The sequence below is a fragment of the Magallana gigas genome, chromosome 9 (genome assembly GCF_963853765.1).
Source record: "Magallana gigas chromosome 9, xbMagGiga1.1, whole genome shotgun sequence".
In the NCBI taxonomy this organism is placed as follows: domain Eukaryota; kingdom Metazoa; phylum Mollusca; class Bivalvia; order Ostreida; family Ostreidae; genus Magallana; species Magallana gigas.
Window position 1 is genome coordinate 8,664,753 of NC_088861.1, and position 20,765 is coordinate 8,685,517.

At 32.4% G+C, this 20,765-nt stretch overlaps 1 protein-coding gene and 1 long non-coding RNA gene across 2 annotated transcripts; both read left to right on the top strand.

Moving 5' to 3' along the window:
* The first annotated feature begins 2,984 nt into the window (after positions 1 to 2,984).
* LOC136271235 (uncharacterized) lies at positions 2,985 to 5,580 on the top strand. Its single transcript, XR_010709128.1, has 3 exons — positions 2,985 to 3,275; positions 3,600 to 3,684; positions 5,410 to 5,580. It is a non-coding gene; the product is annotated as an uncharacterized lncRNA (long non-coding RNA).
* Positions 5,581 to 5,783: 203 nt separating this feature from the next.
* LOC105323164 (uncharacterized) lies at positions 5,784 to 15,175 on the top strand. The gene is made up of 9 exons (XM_066071798.1): positions 5,784 to 5,925; positions 7,252 to 7,403; positions 7,997 to 8,128; positions 8,501 to 8,651; positions 10,186 to 10,337; positions 11,378 to 11,497; positions 11,734 to 11,881; positions 13,425 to 13,576; positions 14,811 to 15,175. The coding sequence occupies exons 2-9, from the start codon at positions 7,367 to 7,369 to the stop codon at positions 14,936 to 14,938; spliced, it is 1,020 nt and encodes a 339-aa protein (XP_065927870.1). The 5' UTR covers positions 5,784 to 5,925; positions 7,252 to 7,366; the 3' UTR covers positions 14,939 to 15,175.
* Positions 15,176 to 20,765: the final 5,590 nt, after the last annotated feature.

A 20,765-nucleotide genomic window follows, 5' to 3' on the forward strand; every position in this document is an offset into this window, starting at 1 on the left:
TTGTGTAATTTATACATGATTGAACTGCCAGACTTGGAATAAGTTAATGAGATTTCACTCATTTATCACATTACATTGAATCTATTTTTTTTTTTTTTTTACAATTCAAGCTTATGTTTTGGTATACCTTGTGATAAGTTACATGTTTAGTTATAAAAACTTTTGAAGTTTACTTTATAATGTTCTTCAAAGCTAGTGTTAATTTTTATAATAGAATGTGAATATATTTTTTTGTGTACCAGGTATCGGAATATAACCAGCAGTGGTTTTTATGTACGCATTAGATACATTTTTTATAAACATTCTTTTGTAGTGAAAAGCCTAATCTCTGCATTTAAAACATAAGCTTTTTGAAGAAAAAACCAATTTGGGTTTACTGAATTTGATTCAGTTCAATGTGTTTCAATTTAAACTCGCTTTATTAAAGATGCCATTTACTTATGAACTTTCTTTTTTAGATTTTTGATTTTGTTAACAATGTCCGTCCTCAAATCAATAAAAATATCATCTGCATATCAAGAGTAACAACTAGTTGTTTACATTTTTTACATTGATGAGTGATTTGGATCAATAAACGCAAATTGGCAATTGCTGAGATATATGTTTAACCTATCAGAAATGACTAATCTTACTTAGTACAATATATGATAATTCATATGTTTAAAATTACGATAACCCACCACAATGTAACTTTTTTCTATCAAAATTATCAATTGTTGCATACATAGATTTAAAAACCATACTTATAGAATTTGAGAAGCAGGAGAAGTTTGATCGATTGAAAAATTGTTTAGCTATTTTTTCCTAGTAAAAGAGTTTATTATAGCAAGTAGGGTCTAAAGTACCTGTGTATATGTACCACGGGTATAAGAATGATAAATTTATTGGTAAAAAAGAGAATATAAATTATTTACGATTACAGTTACTTGATTGAATGAAAAACGAACAAGGAATTTGCAAATGTACTGAATTTATCGACGTATGCATCAATGTTATTTAATGCAATCATTTCAAGTTCTCCATCACCATCTCCATATGGATTGAGACGTCCAGCAATAAATAGACAACCAGTAATTGATAACCAGTAGGTAAAAAAGATGGAAGTTCATCATTACCCAGTACAAATTTTCAAAATGGTCAGTTTAAAAATAAAATTATTTGAAAATTGCAAAATATGAATATATTGTAATATTAAATAAAGGTGGAAGCAAAACATAACATGAAAACTATAAAAGTCTGAATTTAATAATAAAAACAAGGAAACAAAAAAGAACCGAAGGAATTTTTTGGGTTGCTTTTTTGCTCATTGATTCTGCATCCTGTAAACATATCAAAATGTCTACATATTTGGATTGTCTTTTATTTAAGAAACACATTTAAATTCATAAGGCATATCTAATGAAGAATTCGTTGACTATCCAGTCATCCTAGAAATTGTATAGAGTATACTATTCGTGTCATACTTGGACAAATGATCATGGCCAATTATATAACAGCCCCCCCCCCCTTCCGAAATTATTGATTAAAAAATTTTAAATACTGAAACCAGGCATGGTATTTTTTTTCAAAGTTTTTGTTATCCCAGTTAATTCCATTAACTACAGTGCTGTATACGTATAAGTTCCAGGGGACCTTTTAATGCATCTGCTTCTCTACTGGATCATACAACAATTATGACCACAGTATATGGACCGTATTTGTTCATTGGAATTATTCTTTTTAGCTTTTATACTATATAGCGACAAATTTAAAAGAAAAAGTTTTATTTAATGCTGATATTGATTAAAAAGAAAAAAAAGATGAAAAAATAGCAAATTCAGTTATAATCTGATGGAAATACTGTAAGTAATCAACGTACTGAAAGTGTCTTTATGCATATTGTGTAGTAAAGACTGAAAGTCTCTCTCTCTGTCTCTCTGTCTCTCTCTTATGCTTTTAATGTCGGCAAAGCGTCAGAGAGCGACCATGGAAATTCATGCGCATTGTATTTGTCTAAAAATGCATAGTCTAATAACACGTTATTAAAAAGAGAACTAAAAAAGATAGACAATTCTTTCAAAATTACAAAAGAGAACAAAATGCCAACACTTTTGACAAAACGTGGCTCTCTGTGTAACTATTTGGTATAGCGGAAGCTTTTACTTTGACGCTGTTTGGTTTTTTGTTTACTTTTGAAGTTGTGCTATTTATAGTAACAATGGCGATTTGCCTGCCTACAGCCAGAGGCGAGTTCAACAGAGCAAGTGCTCGCGAACGCTCGCCAAAATAATTCCCTATTCCCGCAACACAAATTTTGGCGAGCGATCGCGAGTACTTGCTCTTTTTAAACACGCCTCAGGACTCTGCTTTCAGCGGAGCCCGGCTAAAAACAGAACGACAATAGTACATGCCATACTCATTTCGTATCTTTTGACGTTCGCCATATTGTAACAAATAATCTAGGTTCAACATGGAGTCTGTTTATGCACGGATTGATATGTATGTGTCAATATCAGAATCTCCCTTTGGGGGTTTTTGAATTATTTGATAATTTCATGTTTGAAATTGCACATCAATTATGCTATCTTTTTTTATCATCTTTCATCTTTTATCATCTTTCATTTTTGTATCATCTCTGGTTAAAGTGCATCAACTCATATTAAAATTTCAATTGAAGTTGTTGTCTTTGTTGTTTTTTATATGATGTTGATCGTTAATATCAGTATGGCGTGCTTCCGTCTTCGATCTCTTATTTTTCTTTCAACAAGACAATTGACGATTTAACACTGTTTTGCGCTAAATATTGACTGTAAATGTTGAAAATTCCAAACGAATTTGCCATCATCAGATTATTTTACACCTGATATATTTTTATTTGCGTCTAGAGCTAGCCATTGGTTGACGGCTGGGTTTTAATAAACGCCCATTCTTTTATTTGCCGTATGCCTTTCAAAGGTTTTCATTATTAGAGAGATGGAGTTGAAACATTCTTAACAAATATGCTTACAAAGTTTACGGTCATTTTCGTTCTCCTGTTTATACACAGTTCTGAGGCAGGACTTTACGACCTCTTTACGCCAGAGTCACGATTATCTGGATTTGTCATAGAGAAAATTTCTCCGATTGGAATGGGCATGTGTGTTAGAGAATGTTCGAATAGACGCTCGTGTGCTTCGCTAAACTTTCATCGCGGAAGATTAGAGTGTGAGTTGTCCTATAGTGACGTCACAGTAAATCCATCCAACATGACGTCAGATTCTGAGTTTATTTACATCGGAAGGAACCAAATACCACAGGTGCTGTTACAGATTATACAAAAATCATAAAGCTAATATTTCTTCTATGAAAGAGGCATCAACAAGAAAACTAACAAAACCTGCTTAACATGCATAGTGCATTAATTCAAAAGTTTTTCTGTTAACCATTATCTACTGAAAAAGTATGGTTTTTTTATGTTTTATATCTTAAAACGAGATATATTTAATCAATTTTTTTGAACATTCAAGTAATTAAAAAAAATAATCTTTGTTCTGCAGCTGTTAAAAACGAGAGAAAAATTGTAATGTAGATACTGGTTTCAGATAGTCTACTTATTATTGTCGATATTTTGCATATTTCAGGATTATTTTGACGCTTGTGGTGTGTCGTGCTCAACTAGAGGGAGTTGCGTCAGTGCGTCAACGGGACCAAAATGCGTCAAATCAGGTAAGACTTATTCGTATTCAGTTAAATTGAAAAATTTACTTCTTAATAATATTTAAGATAAATTTTTGATGTAAAAAGAGAAGATACAAGATCATAAATAAAATTAGGTTACGTTACAGGTATGATTATTACTAAGAGAGTGTTTATAAATTAAATGTAATATGTTCTTTGTCTCATTCTGACGGGTAAAACAGTTACCTTTAAAGTGGAATAAATGATTTGAGGGAGATATTTATTTATAGGATATTTAGCAAATCAACACATTCTAAAGGAAATGCTTCTTTCCTTTTGGATAGCAATATATCCCACAGGACTGAATTCGGACTAAAAAAATTCTTGTAAAAATTTAATTTCCCTTTCAAGTTTAAAAAAACCCGGGTTTTTAAAAGTTTGATTTGTCTTTATATTAATTTGTTGTAATAACAAGTAAAATTAATGAAAAATTGCTCCTTAAAGAGCTACACAGAACTGTTATCAAAAGAAAAATTAATCTACATTGCCTATTATCCATCAGCACACCCGATTGCTACTTTTTCGATCAGTACCCTGTGAAACCGTTTCAAGGACTTTGTTTGAGATCTGTAAATGCAAGCATCGAAGGATGTCGCTGGCGTGCGAAACGCGATGGACACACAAAAAAGCATAGTTTGTAAGACTGATTGTGACATCGATTTTCTCAACGTTTCATCACAGTAGGGATGCATCCTTTTATTACAGCATTTTAGGTCAAATAAAGTACACAAAGCACACAAATCTTTCCTATACATAATCGAACCGTGATTATTTTGTTTTAAACACGCAACAGCAAACCTTTGGAATTAATAAAGCAATAGCCCCGGGGCAACTATTGCGGAGATTTTCACATGTTGATGGTCCCGGGGCTTGTACTTTAAAAGTACAAAAAAACAACCCCTATCAATCGATATGCGTTTGTATTTTACACTTGTTACAAATCACACTCTGTATATTTTAATTAAGTGTATTTCATCTTTTTTTGGAAAGGACATACTCATTTTAGTTGTTCTGTACTGTACAAAGTGCATTTGGTAAAAACAATGTGCATTGACCTTGAATTAAGATTCTGAATGAATAATCAATCAAGAAGTTTTCTGTTTAAATTCCTTGTCCGACCTACCCATTCTGGCCCATGCTTCACAAAAAGAGTGTTCGTGGGTTAAGGTGAAGGGATGATGAATCCAATTTCTAGACTAGAGGTCAAGGTCATTACAGCTTTCTGTTTAAAATTCATATCAGAAGCATATTTACTTTCCTTTGGTCCCATCTGGGTCTTTTTCCCCCACAAAGTTTAGATTGCTCAATAGTTGAGGATCTCCAGTTACCTTGATTCCAGTTTCTAAGGTCAAGGTCATAGCATCCTATTGTTACAATATATATAATACATACTGTTGGCCCCATTGGCTCAAATCACCCAAAGAGCTTAATATGTTAAAAGTTTAAAGTAGAAAAAGAATGTCTCTGTGTTGTATAAAATCGAATAGATTTTTAATATTTTTTTGTATTTTAACAATATTAATTCTTTTAATCTGATTGTCAGTAAATGGAGTGACATTTTTAAGTTGTTGGTAAGTCAGCAATACGGTCAAATAACAGTCCTGTATAAATCTTTAAATACATCACTTACAGGTTTAATGAAAAAAAAAATTGACTTTGGTGTATATCGGTCATATTTACGGAAATATCATTAAATAATAATTTTACTTTTAGACTGCCCTATTGATCACCCAGACATTCATTTTGCTGGGGTCAAGGTCACATCCACCAAAATCGGGACTGTCCTCAATTACACATGTAACTCAAATACTTCAATTACCTTGACCTCCACATGCAGAGGTGATGGGACTTGGACATCTTCTGTCTCATCCTGCTATGAACCGCTGCCAGGTAAACCCCACATTATACAAAAATGAAGATTTATGTAATTCATCTATTATACATGTATATATGACATGTTATATAAAACTTGTATCTTTTATAAGGTACAAAACAAAAATAAAAATGATGGAACATTTCATTATTGATGTGAATATCAATAACTGAAAACTTTTTTTCTTTTCTTTCCCTTCTTACAGACTGTTTTAACACACCTGCGTCTTGTTGGGTCCAATTTGACTTCTTCTACGACAACACGAGGGACGGATGTACCGGGGGAACCCGTTATGTCCGGAGAACTCAGTATCCTTCCGCCCCGTTTGTGGGCGTGGTCCTGTGTAGTCCTACCAGGTAATCAACACGCATGTCAGCATGTTGACATAATACAAATAAAACATATAACAAACAACTTTAATGTAGGGGTAGAAATATGAAACGGTATTTTCTTCCAACTTTCGAAAGTTTTTTATGTGCAAAACATTCATTTTTTTCGAATATAAAAGGATATATTTGTACATATGCCTTAAACATTATACACAATTAACGGTCAATGACCATGATTTAGGCAAGATTCATTGTTCAGTAAATACAAAAAAAACAAACAAAAAAACAAAAACAAAAACCAAAAACCCAACCAAACAAAAAAAAAACCCCCAACAAAACCCCAACAAAACAAAACAAAACAAGATACTATGTGTAAGTTTCACATGGATCTGATATTTCATGTACCTGTAACTGCATGATATTACAGACATCAACAGACATCAAACATTGTGTGACGTTTTTTAAAACATACATACTCTTAAGATGGCTGGTATGGTGGCATATCTCTGCCCCTTGTGTGCAAGTTATTTTTCTATCAAATATGTCGACATGCAAGATAAATATGTTGACAAGCAAGATATTTACGCAACATGCACCATAACTATGTTGACATGCAAGAAAGTTGCAATAAAAAAAAGAGTTATAAAAAATCTCAATATCACCTACCTGTGACATCAACGATGCTGGATGCTACCTATTTATGTCGACATGCTACTTATTTATGTTAACATGCGAGATAAACATGTTGACATGCTACTTATTTATGTCAACATGCAACTTTTTTATGTCGATATGCAACTTTTCTATGTCGACATGCAACTTATTATGTTAACATGCAAGATGAATATGTTGACATGCAGCATATTTATGTCGACATGCAACATATTTATGTCGACATGCAACTTAGTTATGTTGCATGTCAACATATTAATCTCGCATGTGAACATACCTTAGTTGCATGTTGACATATATATAAGTATCATGTGAACATACCTAAGTTGCATGTCGATATAAATAGGTAGCATCTAGCATCTTGGATGTCACTATGGGCGATATCTGAAAATTATTGAGATTTTTCATAATTCTTATTTGATTGCAATTTTCTTGCATGTTAACATAGTTATGTTGCATGTTGACATAACTATCTTGCATGTAGTTATATTTATCTTGCATGTCGACATATTTAAAAGAAAAGTAACTTGCACACAAGGGGCAGAGATATGCCACCATAGACTAGATATTCCGTCATACATTTGTAATAGTCTATAGCCAAAATTAGCTAGATTTTATGTAGATCCGATAGAGAATTTGTTGACCATCCAGCCTCTTTATGAATTACGATTTTAAATTCAGGTACAAAATAGTTCTTGGATCCGCTCTCCTAGATAAATTCCTCAGCGTTGGTGATGGTGATGGTTCAGGAGCGGATCACTGTGAACTTGTGGGCGGATATCAAACTGAAGCTATAATGGCAAATGATTACAAAACAGCTCCAACTGTAACGGGTATACTCTCTCTCTCTCTCTCTCTCTCTCTCTCTCTCTCTCTCTCTCTCTCTCTCTCTCTCTCTCTCTCTCGCCTTAATTCCAGAACAAATTATATGGGAGTTCGCGTAGAAGTAATACATGCGAAATATAAATAATGGAATATTTTAATTCCACTGTATATGGGTGTACTGGTTTACCCTTGTGAGTGTGTGTGTCTGTCTGTCCGTTACAAATTTCTGTTGCATTTTTCTCAACGACTATTACTAAGTATTCAAAGATGCTTGCAATTATTATACACTCTTTGTTTAGATATGCCATATGGTGGGATTCATTTTAGTTCCAATCAGACGTCAACTTCATGTTAAAGGACGACTGTTTTTTTTAGCCTAATTTAAAAAAAAACCCCATTTTGTCAAAGATTTCTCAGCAACTATTCATCGCATATGATCTAAATTTTAACACTTTCTTTGCTTAGGCCTGCCATATGATAGTATTCCTTTTTTAAACAAATGTGATATTAAATTCCTGTTGAATTTGCTTTTATTGATCATTCACATCGGAGCAGGGGTATCAATAGTAAGCATTGGCTTAAAGACATCTTGTTCTTTCAGGCTATAGGCGTTCTCATTGGGGCGATCCTTTCACTGTTGGGACGATAAGCTACTCAGATACTGTTTATTACTATAATTCGTGGTACGAGTGTGGAGTGAGTATACCAACACCGCCAACACCCCCACCACCTGGTGAGAGAATTCAAAATAAATAAATAAATAAATAAATAAATAAATAAATAAATAAATAAATAAAGCTTAGTGGTCAAATTCTATCTTGATGAATTTAATTTTTTTTTAGGTAAATAATGAAACGATCAGAACAAATTTGAACTTTCTTATTCCTTATATTTCTGGGGTTACATGTTGTACTATATTTGGTTAAAAATCCAACAATTTACCTAATAGTCTAGAGTCTACCTTGAGATTTTAAATTTTATATTAAGCAAAATCGACAATTGTTGAATGCATTTCAAATGCCATGTATTGTGATATTTCACAGAATTAAAAAAGACGATTATTTTTTTGATAAATTTTCATTAAATCTGTGTTTCTGTGAAACAGCCTGTTTTAACACCCCGACATCGTGTTGGCATGAGTATAGCTTTGTTCATGATACTGCGTGGAACGGATGTACAGGTGGCCGGAAGTACGTCATGAAGACCAAATATACTTCCGCTCCTATTGTCGGAGTAGAACTTTGTAGTCCAATAAGGTAAAGCGTGGACCCTTCTTTGAACTATCAAATATTAATATCTTAATTATGTTTTGCTTGTTTACGTTGTTTTACAACCCTTAAATTAGTGTGACATGTACTTATTTTTGATGAGAAAAAAACCCTTTCAAATCCCTCACTTGATATGTTCATTCAAACCTTAGCTTAGGCATAGATCAATAACAGCGCGAACATTAAAATACTGCATCGTGTCTGGTGCTTATTCCTATGACTGTTTTGAAGGGCATGTTCAAGATTTGAGATAAATTATCATATTATTTTTTCCCGATTTTAATGTTTATAACGCTTAACTAAGGTATTTCTAATGTTTAATCAATTCTGACACACACATATTTTTGGTTGATCATTGGATATTTCTTAGAACATTGGGAACAACACAACTGAAAAACTAAAATTAATATAGGTAAAAGGATATTTTACCCTTTGTGTGATGATTAACCCACGATTGATAAAGTGTACTGAGCAACAATATTAGACTTTCAATCATTTGCTTGGTACTTACATTCAATCAAGTAAACAACTTTGAAATCGAAACACGTATGGTTCTTATATCAAGACCTGTCAATAGCTCTAAACTTAAGCTAGTATTTTACACCCAATATCAGTTAAAACTTTCCAACCTCCAGTTCGTTTGGTATTCACGTTTAGATCATTCCCATGTACTTAGTTTTGGTGCTCACAGAAATATATCTTTAATGGCTTATTTTGGTACTTTTGGTAAACCCACTGTCAGAGCTAAACAATATTCTTCTCATTATAAAAGATATTACGGTATTCATCAGTATTCTACAAAAGGAAAAAAATCTCAAAAGTTTCGAAGATGGTTTAAACCTTTAACCTTAGATTTGCTTGATTTTATCGTTGGCTTGCGACTTTCTATACTTAAGCTTGGTGCTTGTAACAATCTCAATAAACTCCTATAAACCCGTTGCTTAGACAATGATGATCCCATTAATATCGATAAAAACCTCCAATCCTTAGTTTGGTGTTCATACCAATATTGTCAAGATTTTAACCTTAGTTTGAACTTCACACCAATATCAAAAACTTTTTTGGCTTGTTTTGAGGCTTGGTTTGGTGTTCATACAAATGTCAGTAAAACTTTAGAACCTTAGTTTGGTGTTCATACCAATATTGGTAAAAACTTCTGAACTTTAGTTTGGCATTCACCCGAAGATCGTGTAACCTTTCAAGTTCAGTCACACACAGCAGTTAAAACGTTTTTAAAAAAAATTAGTTTTGTATGCACAGAAGTCCTTCAATATCGGTTGAGATATTCAAACTTTTCCGTGTTATTCATGCCTTGCTCTAATGCCACTTTGAAGCCATGTTTTTCAAATTGGATTTAGCTGATTAAGAAATACTCATATTCTAGTCAAATATGAGAAAAATCTGTACCATTCAATTCAATTACATTTTACATGTTTTTTCCAAATTTAAAAAAAAATGTTTATAACTTTTAAAAGTAAATATCAAAATATCACATATTAATGACCCCTTCAAAATATGACAGGTACCAGCTATTCCTGGGAGTAGATTTAACGGATACGTTTCTGAACATTGCTGATGGGCTTGGCGAGGGGGCTGACCACTGTGAATTGGTTGGGGGGCTGGAGGTGAATGCAGTTCTCCCTGGGACATACATGAGCGCACCTGCATTAACAGGTAAGTGTAAATGCTTTACCTTGAATCAATAGAGGGAGAGAGGACGATATTAAAACAATTTTTTACTGGTGACTGTCAGAATCCGATGATCATTATGCTACATGTAAACATGAAACTGTATCTATATAATAAAGCAGTACTGTGAATATTTGCCTGGAGATTTACATTGAAAACTTAAATGGAGTTTCAGCAACTACTGCAAATTACTTATTTTAAGCGAGTACTTTTGAAATTCTGCGAATTTACCATTTCGCACCAAATTGTGAGAAAATAAAATTGCGAACGCTGAATCTTTATCATAGTTTCAGTTTGATTTACATCTGTTAAAAAAGTGCGATTTTAAAATCCACGAGATGTGCTTCTTGCGATTTTACGCGGATATCAATTCTTTGCGATTGAGTAAGAATCTACAGTATAATATGATCAAAAGTCTTTCAAAGGCTTGCAATTTGAACAGGCCTACATGTATCTCGACTGCAACTGTCGGGTTGGGATTGTATATTAATTTAAGTTTTTATCGTTTATATTATTTATACATCGAGGAAAAATGTATAACCCAGTATATCGCCTTGAAAAAGCTTCGAAAAAGCGATGCTGATGATCGAGGACCAGCTTACTTAGGCTATTTTTTTGATATTTTTTTCGTCTCTATGTGAATAACGTGAATGAATAGCCAGAGAATAACATAAAGCTTGACCAAAGAGTGCGAACACTCAAGTGTTTATTTCTTGCGATTTTGGTGAGGATTTATGAATGATATCTAAATGATACGCCGGTTTCATTTTCATTGATTTTTCATTTAAAGAGACTCTGAATGGTCAACAAATTATTCATCATATCTTTCTGAATATTTTTATTATGATATTTTTTGTCATAAACTATTAATATTTAGTAAAGATTATTTCAATTAATACATGTATTTCAACCTTGAATGTTGAAATTTTCCCTTTATCTTTATATCTTTTTCTTAGGGAGATTAATAATAAAATCTAAAAATGGTTAATGAAATAACCAAGATGAATTTCGATTTTTTGCTTTAGGGTATGCAAGACACAATGCGGGCGAGGAATTCAACGTACGACCTATTGCAGGAGGTTCAGGGTGGTACAGTAACCCATGGTATGAGTGTGGGGTCAGGATACCCTGGCCACATGAACCAGGTTAGTAACTAAAAAAAATAATAAATTGCTCTTTTTCATTTTATTTGCATTATTTGTAAAACTCAGATACAACGAATACCCCAAGACTCCTGCAACTTGTTTCATTATAGCTCTTATTCGGTATATCCGTTTAAAGAGTTCCTAATTATAAAATCTTAGAGTGTTTAAATTTAGTAAGAGAGAGATCATGTGAGTTACTTGATTCGACTTTTAAACATATCTTCTACTTTTTACAGCCTGTATGAGTGCCACACCCCCTTGTTGGTACGCCCACAATGTGTCAGTAGACAACAGCTTCAATGGTTGTACTGGACAGATACTTGTCAAGAGAACAAACTACACATCGGCTCCCTATCTCGCCGTGCAGCTGTGCAGTAGTACAAGGTCATTACAGAAAAATGATTTGATAAGCAGGAAGTTACAAATATTGTCTGAAAAGTATAAATTGACCGCAATACATGTATCAAAATAATCACAGATTTTTATTAATAATACATGTATTTGAAATTTGATTTGCTAAATGCCCGTTATTTGGTAAGACAAAGAAATATTCTTCTGTAGACAACAGTTTCAATTTAGCATTACGAATTAATTTTGAACCCTAAAACCCAAGGACTTTATAAAACATGAGTGATGCAAAATGGGCGTGTCTTATAGCATAACCAAAAAACGGTATTGGCTGCTCCGCGTAGTAATACATAGCATATGCTACATAAAAAATAGTGGTTTTAAAATAATGTTGTTTTAAAGTGTACAAATTGGAAATAATATGTAATAAGGAATCATTCTTTGAATATTATAAAGTGATTATTTCGGTCGGAGCATGGTCAAATCTATCATAAATCCATTAGAACTTTATTGGATTTGATCGCGCCTCGACCGAAATTATCTCCTCATGATACTCAAAGAATGATTCCTTATTCCTGATGAAATCCCCTCAAATACAAGAACCATGATCTAGAGGTCACGGAGTTCAAATCTTGTTATGAGCTTCCGTGCTTACATGTAATATCATATATCGTTGACTCGGTAAATATTCACATGTTTCAGTGTCTTTGTCTGTTGTAACACTACGAATTGATTTTGTATTTATAGTGCAATAAATTCAAGTAAACGTATCATTTGGACACAAGCGGGGTTTTTGATAATTAAAAGAAACGAAAATGACATAAATGTGTCGATATTCTGCTGTTTAGCCGTACAATTGCTAAAAAAGTATATGAATATAATAATAAGAAGTGAGGAATCATTCTTTGAATATTATGAGATAATTTCTGTCGAAGCGAGGTCAAATTGATCATTAAGCCCTTCTGGCTTTATTGGATTTAACCACGCACCTACAAAAATTCTCATCTCATAATACTCAAAGTATGTATTTTTTCCTTAAAGACCAAACAAGCAAGTAAAATAGCCTGGATCAATATTACAACAAGTAGTTTTAATTTTAAAACCAAATTAAATTTCTTAAGAAGTAAACTGTTTGTTTTCAAGTAAAACAATCGGCAATTTCAGGTCACTAAGTGTATGATGAGAAATAATTTCCACTTCTACAATAATTTGCTTTTTAATTTATCCCCAATGACTTCGCCAAACTCTATAAGAAATATTAATGAAATCAGTTAACATAATTAAAATTTCAGATCTGTTTGGTTAAGGGTGAAGGCTGTTTTAATATGTCAACATGTTTGTTTCGACAGAAAAAAACAGTCTAAAATGTTTCACCCCATACATGTATTCAGACAGACAGATAGATACTAGCATATTGATAAATTTGATGCAAACCAACCTCTTTATTTACTCTGTTGCGTGTATAAGTCTAGAGCTGGTCGAGGAATTCCGTTCCTCTACTTGGCAATCTAGTGGGAAAACTAATTCGACATAAAATAATAGTAATGTATCGTGTCTGATACCACTTTGTCTATTTTAGGTACAAGTTATTCCTGGGTTCTAATTTAGGGACCACATTCATGAACATCGGGGACGGTAATGGATCGGGTCAAGACCACTGTGAACTCATGGGTGGGTCTGAAGCTAGTGCGACCGTAGCAGGAGACTACATGAACTCGCCGTCAGCATCTGGTACGTATATGTACACCTCCGACATGTAGCATAATATTAAGGGGGCTCGATGGTCGTGGGCATTTTTAGACTTTATTGATCTCCTTTATAAGAAGAGCTATATATAAAAATATAGAAAATACCCAAATTCAAAAAATAAAATATGTATGAATTTTTTTTCTACTAAATAATAGTGTATAGATAAACAAATGATATCTCAAAATTTTACGAAGAAATGATGGTTTATTTGTTGACCTTTATTTGTTTACCTTTCTTGATAAAAACATTTCTGTTAAAGCGAGATAGTAATGTACATGGCAATAATTTCACTAAACATAACCTGTATACTACAAAATAACTTATAATCTTTAGAAAAAATGGATGAAAAGAACTCTCTCATAATAATTTTGTTTTGATTTCTTCAAAACTAACTTATCAAATTTTCTTCAAAAATAATTTATTCAATATTTCATTAGATTGATTAGAATTACTCAATTAACAATATTAATTACCCTGTTTTATTTGTTTCCACTGAAATCCCACGACATAATTATTTCATTGATTAAGGTGACATCGGAAACATGTGGATAAAAGTACACAATAATTAAAAAACACTTACCGTTGAAAAATTTTACGCTTTTTGAACCAAACATATTTTTCGAAATTTTTTAGAAAGGTGAAATTTTAAAAGCTCAAGCGGGATAACTTTTAGATTCGTATTTAACGCTCTAAACTATTGTTCTAAGGTAACTATTTGCGGAAATGTTTGTCTTTCATAAAATTATGCTTTGATTTATTGTTTATTTCGATCGGAATTAAGTCACACTATGGAGGTGTCCCTAACTTCCCTAATAAAGGTGGCTTGTTGAGCAGTCGTTCTCCAATTCATCTACTCTAACAGTTGTTTTGCCTTTTTTAATCAAAGAAAAAAATATAGACTCATTATACCAGAAGAAAAAACCCAAATAAATTGAAAAAATTGACCTTTTGATTAAAGATATAACTCTTGATAAATTACTGTCTTAATATAGCCTTAGTTTTAAGGGATTTTTAATCCGTCTTTTAAGTCATGCATATTTTTTTCAGTTAAAATATAGATGTTTATAGCAAAGCTTAACAAGACTGCAAGGTTTGCCATAAGTTGTAAAATTGAAAACTTATTTAAAATTATGCAACCCCCCCCCCCCCCCCCCCAAAAAGCCAAAAAAACTTTTCGATGGGGTTTCAACAGGACTTCCACTTTTTTATATTGCAGGTTACTACAGAAACTCACCCGGTGCGGCGTTTAGTTTTGGGCCAATAGGTCATTACAATACGATATTTTATTTCAACAGTTACATAGAGTGTGGTATGTCCATTCCCGGCACAAATTCTGTGGTTTAGACAATATGCTCTTTATATTACATGTAATAGTGTATAAATTATAAAACAACATGGACTGTATCCAGGAGAAGGAAAAAGTGTTGAATATCATTTGCACATGCAATTTTTTCATTTGTAATTACGTGAAATTCCAATGCTTGCATATTTTATGCTGTTTTTGTACATATAAAATCTTGATTTCAATCTTTTTTCTACATGTGTCTGTTTCAATTGAATTACTGTAAAATATAAATACAAAGACACACTATTTCTGTAAATGTTAGATTTATAAATAAACATATCTGCTGTAAAAGATCATCATGTGTTTTCATATTCTTTGTAACAATTTGGTCCAAAGAGGATAATTTACTAGATTACATTATGTCATACATATGCCTATCTGCATTTGCTAGGAGATAACCCTCATTCTATCGGCGTTTGTTTGGGAACAGGAATTATTTAAAAACATTATTTTGAAAGATCATATTAAAAGATTACTCTGAAGAGGTAATAGGTATCCTGTAATAGACTTATTTACGCTGACAAACAAAATGATCAGTAAGTACAACATTTGTTGATACCCAAATTGTAGTTTGGCAATCAATTTGTCAATGAACAGCTGGCACTGATAGCCATAAAAATTGACAACATATATGTCTTTTATGAGAAAAAAATCAAACAAATGTAAATATTTTAAAAGGTTAATTCAGGATCCTATATACATTGCCTAGGTGTTTCAAGACTTTTATGAAAAAATATATTGCATAAAGGTGTTCAATAATTTTGTTTTATTTTAATTTTCAACAAAGGGTACGTGAAATACCCCATCCAAGGGAAAGATAATGGACATCAAGGACCAATTAGGTAATAAAACCAATAGATCATTTAGATAGTGTACCATAGCTTAATTGAGTTTTAATTATTCAAAGCAATTACAAATTCCATTACTGCACCATCATCTGTCGACAGAAATGATATACATTTCGTTATTATACTGGGTTACAAATAATCACTACTTTGAACATCAAAAATATTTTCGGTTAGTAATAAGTATTGAAGAAATTAATCTTTAATGATAAATTGATGTTTATCAAGCATGCACTTAATGTTTCCTAGAAAAGATACTGATTGAAAATGAGCAGAAATGGGCAATTAAATGCAAGTAAATTTTTCAGATACCATAGTCTTCAACACTTTTTTCTAGGGAACAACCTAACACAACAACAAAAAAAAAAAGAAAAAAAGAAAAAAAGCATCAGTGTCAGAATTTTAAATCAGCCTAAAACAGAAAATTTATTAAAAGTATTTAAAATAGTAAAAAAAATAAATGTGCAAAATTGTTTAAACATGGAAAACAAAAATTTCGCGAGAGCGTCACTTTTGCGATTATTTCTCGCCGCGGACCAGTATTTGCTATATAGATGTAATATAACAACAGGTGTGGATAAGGCTTAGTTGCTTACATTAGTCGCCGCCAACCAGTTCATATCGGGTAAATCGCAAAATAAAGTAGTCGTGAAAAATAGTTGGTTGCCAATAACAGCAATAACTTAAATGCTGAACTCAACTCACATCACCTTATTGATTCACCTTGATGCCAAAAGTGGTACACTCCAAACACTATTGTTTACATTGTCCTTTTGCTGTATTGTTTTAGCTCATCTGAGCTTAAAGCTAAAGAGAGCTTTTCTCATCACTTTTTGTCCAACATCTGCCTGTCCTTCCGTCCTTCCGTCGGTCAACTTCTTAAGTTTGTTAAAATAAAGGGCCACTCCCTCTTTTAAGGGAAGATAATGAAGAATAATTGAACACTTTTTAGCAGTAAAAGAACTTCTTCTCAAAAACCATTGGGCAAGAAAACTTAAACTTTTTATAGGAGCATTTTCAAGCAGTTTAAAATCAATTTTTTAAAATCCTGATTCCCAGGGGTAAGCCTTAGCCACTCTTGGGGTCTTAAATAAAACTATTCGGCCACACAAGCTGAAACTTTTGTGAAAGCATCCTCATGCAGTTGTAAACTTAAGTTTCTTCAAAATTATCCCAAGGGTAGAGTAGAATCACAGTTGGGGAGAGGGGGGGGGGGGTGTGAATTCTTATTGAATAAAATATAAGGAAAAGCTTTTTAAAATTTTATCAAAAATAGTTAGCCAGAAAAGCTGAAACTTTTGTGGGAGCATCATTAGGTATCATCAATTCATTACAAGTTTGTACCATTTATGATCCCCAGGGTAAGCTTGGGCTTAATGGATAGGGAAGGGAGTTGAATATTGACATACATGTAGGAATAAATAGGCTTTAAAAGTCTTATTCTCGAAAACAATTGGTCCAAAAAGCTGAAATTTGGTGTGAAAGCATCATCGGGTAGCAAAGATTAAACTTTAATCAAATCATGATTACCGAGATACATGTAGGATGAAGCAAAATAGGGAAATGATTTTTTTTTACATCGGAATAAATAAAGAAATATCTATTCAAAAACCATTTTGCTTGAAAAGCTGTTACTCTTGTGGAAGCATGCTTAGGTTATGTAATTTCATGAAACTCAGAACTTAAACAACAAAACAAGGTTAAATGTTTAACAAAAGAGTATTGAACGAAAAATAATTTGCTCAAGAACGATTTGATATTAGGTTTTTAATAAAAGCGTTACTTTTAAATAAAAAAAATTCTGCTCAATAAAAAAAAACTAAGTGTAACATTAAAAAAAATAAATGGTTAAGAAATATCAATGAAGTTCAGGAGTTTGTTTAAGTTGGTTATTTTTACCCTGTTTCTTATATTGTTGAGTACGGCATTTTCATGAAAGCATACACATAAACCTGAAGGATGGAAGTTTCATTATAAATTGCTTAGTCACTAGTATGTATAGGTGACTGTAGATAACGTCCACTCTGCTATATATATATATAATTCATTTCATTCCAAGAAATGTTAAAAGTTTTGATATCGATAATAAAATCACCCGCATCGTTTTTGGATTCATTATTTCGTCATCAAATATCACCAATATAAAAAGACAGACAGACCAATTAGGTCCCAGTAGTGATATCCATTTAATGCACCAATTTTAAATTACTTCCGAAAAATCACAGTGATTCGATTAGTCATGAAATATGCATACCAGACAATCAATATGCATTAAAACCATCGTTCAACTCAGACTGACAAATTGGCGAGGGTTCAGCTATATCGTATGAGTATTTTAACAATCATTTCAATTATGATAACACTTTTTCAAGTTCACAGATACTAAAAAACACTGTAAGGTCACCCAAGTCACTCCGATGACCTGTTGACATTGGTCTTCGTTCGTTGCCGTGCTCCGTCTGTCGTTGATCGTTCGTTAACCATTTTTACAATTTTAATTTTTTCTTGAAAACTACAAGACAAATAACATATTGGTTTGAAACATTTCCAGAATAAGAGAAATCTAAATTTTAAAATGTATGACCCACAACACCCGGTAAGGCCATAAAGTTCTGTGCTCAAGAAAGACTTGCGACTAGTTTAAAAGTTTGAACATAAAAAGTCTGCTACAAAGGAAAACTAAATGAAATATCGAATAAAACAAGGTGCTAATATAATTCAAGAGTTTGTTTTAGTTTGGCTTTACCATAATTCTTAAAGTGTCATGTAAAGCATTTTCGTTAACGCATACAGTTTAATCTAAACTGCTACAAAAAATCTGGGCTGCATTTTACAAATGAACTTACGACAAATCGTAAATATTTACAGTCTTGTAAAATGACCTTTAAAGAAAAAAAATGACATCAAATAATTTGTTTACTAATATTTGAGTTTCCATAATTCCATTATCCAGTCATAAGAATAATGTTTTGATTAGTTTGTGATTTATGAACATTCATTAATTTGGTCGTAAGTCGTAAGTTCTTTTGTAAAACGCAGCCCAGCTACAAAAGAAAACTGAATGAAATATCGAATAAAACAGAGATACTGATATAATTCAAGAGTTTGTTTTAGATTGGCTTTTACCATAAATCTTGAAGTGTCATGTACAACATTTTCATTAACGCATTCAGTTTAATCTAGAGGCTAAGAGACTCGTTATAGATCGAGTAGTCGCTAGTAATGGGGACTGTGGTTACATGTAACTACCTCTCTGCTAGATTGATCTATAATTCATTTCATTCCAAGAAATATTGAAAGTTTTGATGTTGCATAAAAAAACACCCACATAGTTTTTGGGTCCATTATTTCGTTATAAAATATCAGCAATATAGAAAGACAGACAGACCAAGTCCCAGTAGTGATATCAATTTAATGCATCGAAAAATCACAGTGATTCGGTTACTTATGAAATATGCATACCAGACAATAAAATTTGTTCTCAATATGCATCAAAACTATCGTTTAACTCAGTTTGGCAAATTGGCGAAGGTTCAGCTGTAACTTATGAATTTTTGAACAATCATTCCGATCTTGATAACAGTTTTTCAAGTTCACAGATATTAAAAAACTTTGTTAGGTCACCAAAGTCACTCCGATGACCTGTTGACATTGGTCCTCGTTCGTCGTCGTGTTTCGTCTTTCCTTTGTCGTCTGTTAACGATTTTTACATTTTTAACTTATTCTTAAAAACCACAAGACTTGCACCATATTGGTTTGAAACATTTCCAGAATAAGAGAAATCTAAATTTTAAAATGTATGACCTACCACACCCAGTAAGGTCATACAGTTTTATGTTTAAAAAAGATTTGAGACTAGTTTAAAAACAATTATACATAAAAATCTGCTACAAAAGAAAACTGAATGAAATATCGAATAAAACAGGAATACTGATAAAATTCAAGAGTTGGTTTTAGTTTGGCTTTTACCATAATTCTTAAAGTGACATGTACAGCATTTTCGTTCACGCACACAGTTTACTCTAGAGGCTAAGAGACTCGTTATAGATTGCTTAGTCACTAGTAAAGGTGAATGTGGTTAACTACCTCTCTGCTAGATTGATCTATAATTCATTTCATTCCAAGAAATATTGAAAGTTTTGATGTTGCATAAAAAAACACCCACATTGAGTTTGGGTCCATTATTTCGTTATAAAATATCAGTAATATAGAAAGACATACAGACCAAGTCCCAGTAGTGATATCAATTTAATGCACTGAAAAATCACCGTGATTCGATTACTTATGAAATATGCATACCAGGCAATAAAATTTGTTTTCAATATGCATTAACAACCATCGTTTAACTCAGTCTGGCAAATTGGCGAGGGGTCAGCTGTAACTTATGAATTTTTTAACAAACATTCCAATCTTGATAACAGTTTTTCAAGGTCACATATATTAAAAAACATTGTTAGGTCACCAAAGTCACTCCGATGACCTGTTGGTATTGGTCCTCGTTCGTCGTCGTGTTCCGTCTTTCCTTTGTCGTCTGTTAACAATTTTTACATTTTTAACTTCTTCTTAAAAACCACAGGACTAATATCATATTGGTTTGAAACATTTCCAGAATAAGAGAACTCTAAACTTTAGAATTGTATGACCCACCACACCCAGTAATGTCATACATGTACAGTTCTTTGCTCAAGAAAGATTTGAGACTAGTTTTAAAAAAATAAACATAAAAATCTGCTACAAAGAAAAACTGAATGGAATATCGAATAAAACAGGAATACTGATATGATTCAGGAGTTTGTTTTAGTTTGGCTTTTACCATAGTTCTTAAAGTGTCATGTACAGCATTTTCGTTAACGCATACAGTTTAATCTAGAGGTTAAGAGACTCGTTATAGATCGCTTAGTCACTAGTAAAGGTGAATGTGGTTAACTACCTCTCTGCTAGATTGCTCTATAATTCCAAGAAATTTTAAAGGTTTTAAGGA

Excerpts from the sequence above, each read along its gene's own strand:
- LOC105323164 (XM_066071798.1), top strand. The coding sequence starts at position 7,367 with ATGGCAAATGATTACAAAACAGCTCCAACTGTAACGG. Across the intron at positions 10,338-11,377 it reads GAGCGCACCTGCATTAACAG|GGTATGCAAGACACAATGCG; the intron begins GTAAGTGTAAAT and ends TTTTTGCTTTAG. Across the intron at positions 11,882-13,424 it reads CAGCTGTGCAGTAGTACAAG|GTACAAGTTATTCCTGGGTT; the intron begins GTCATTACAGAA and ends TGTCTATTTTAG.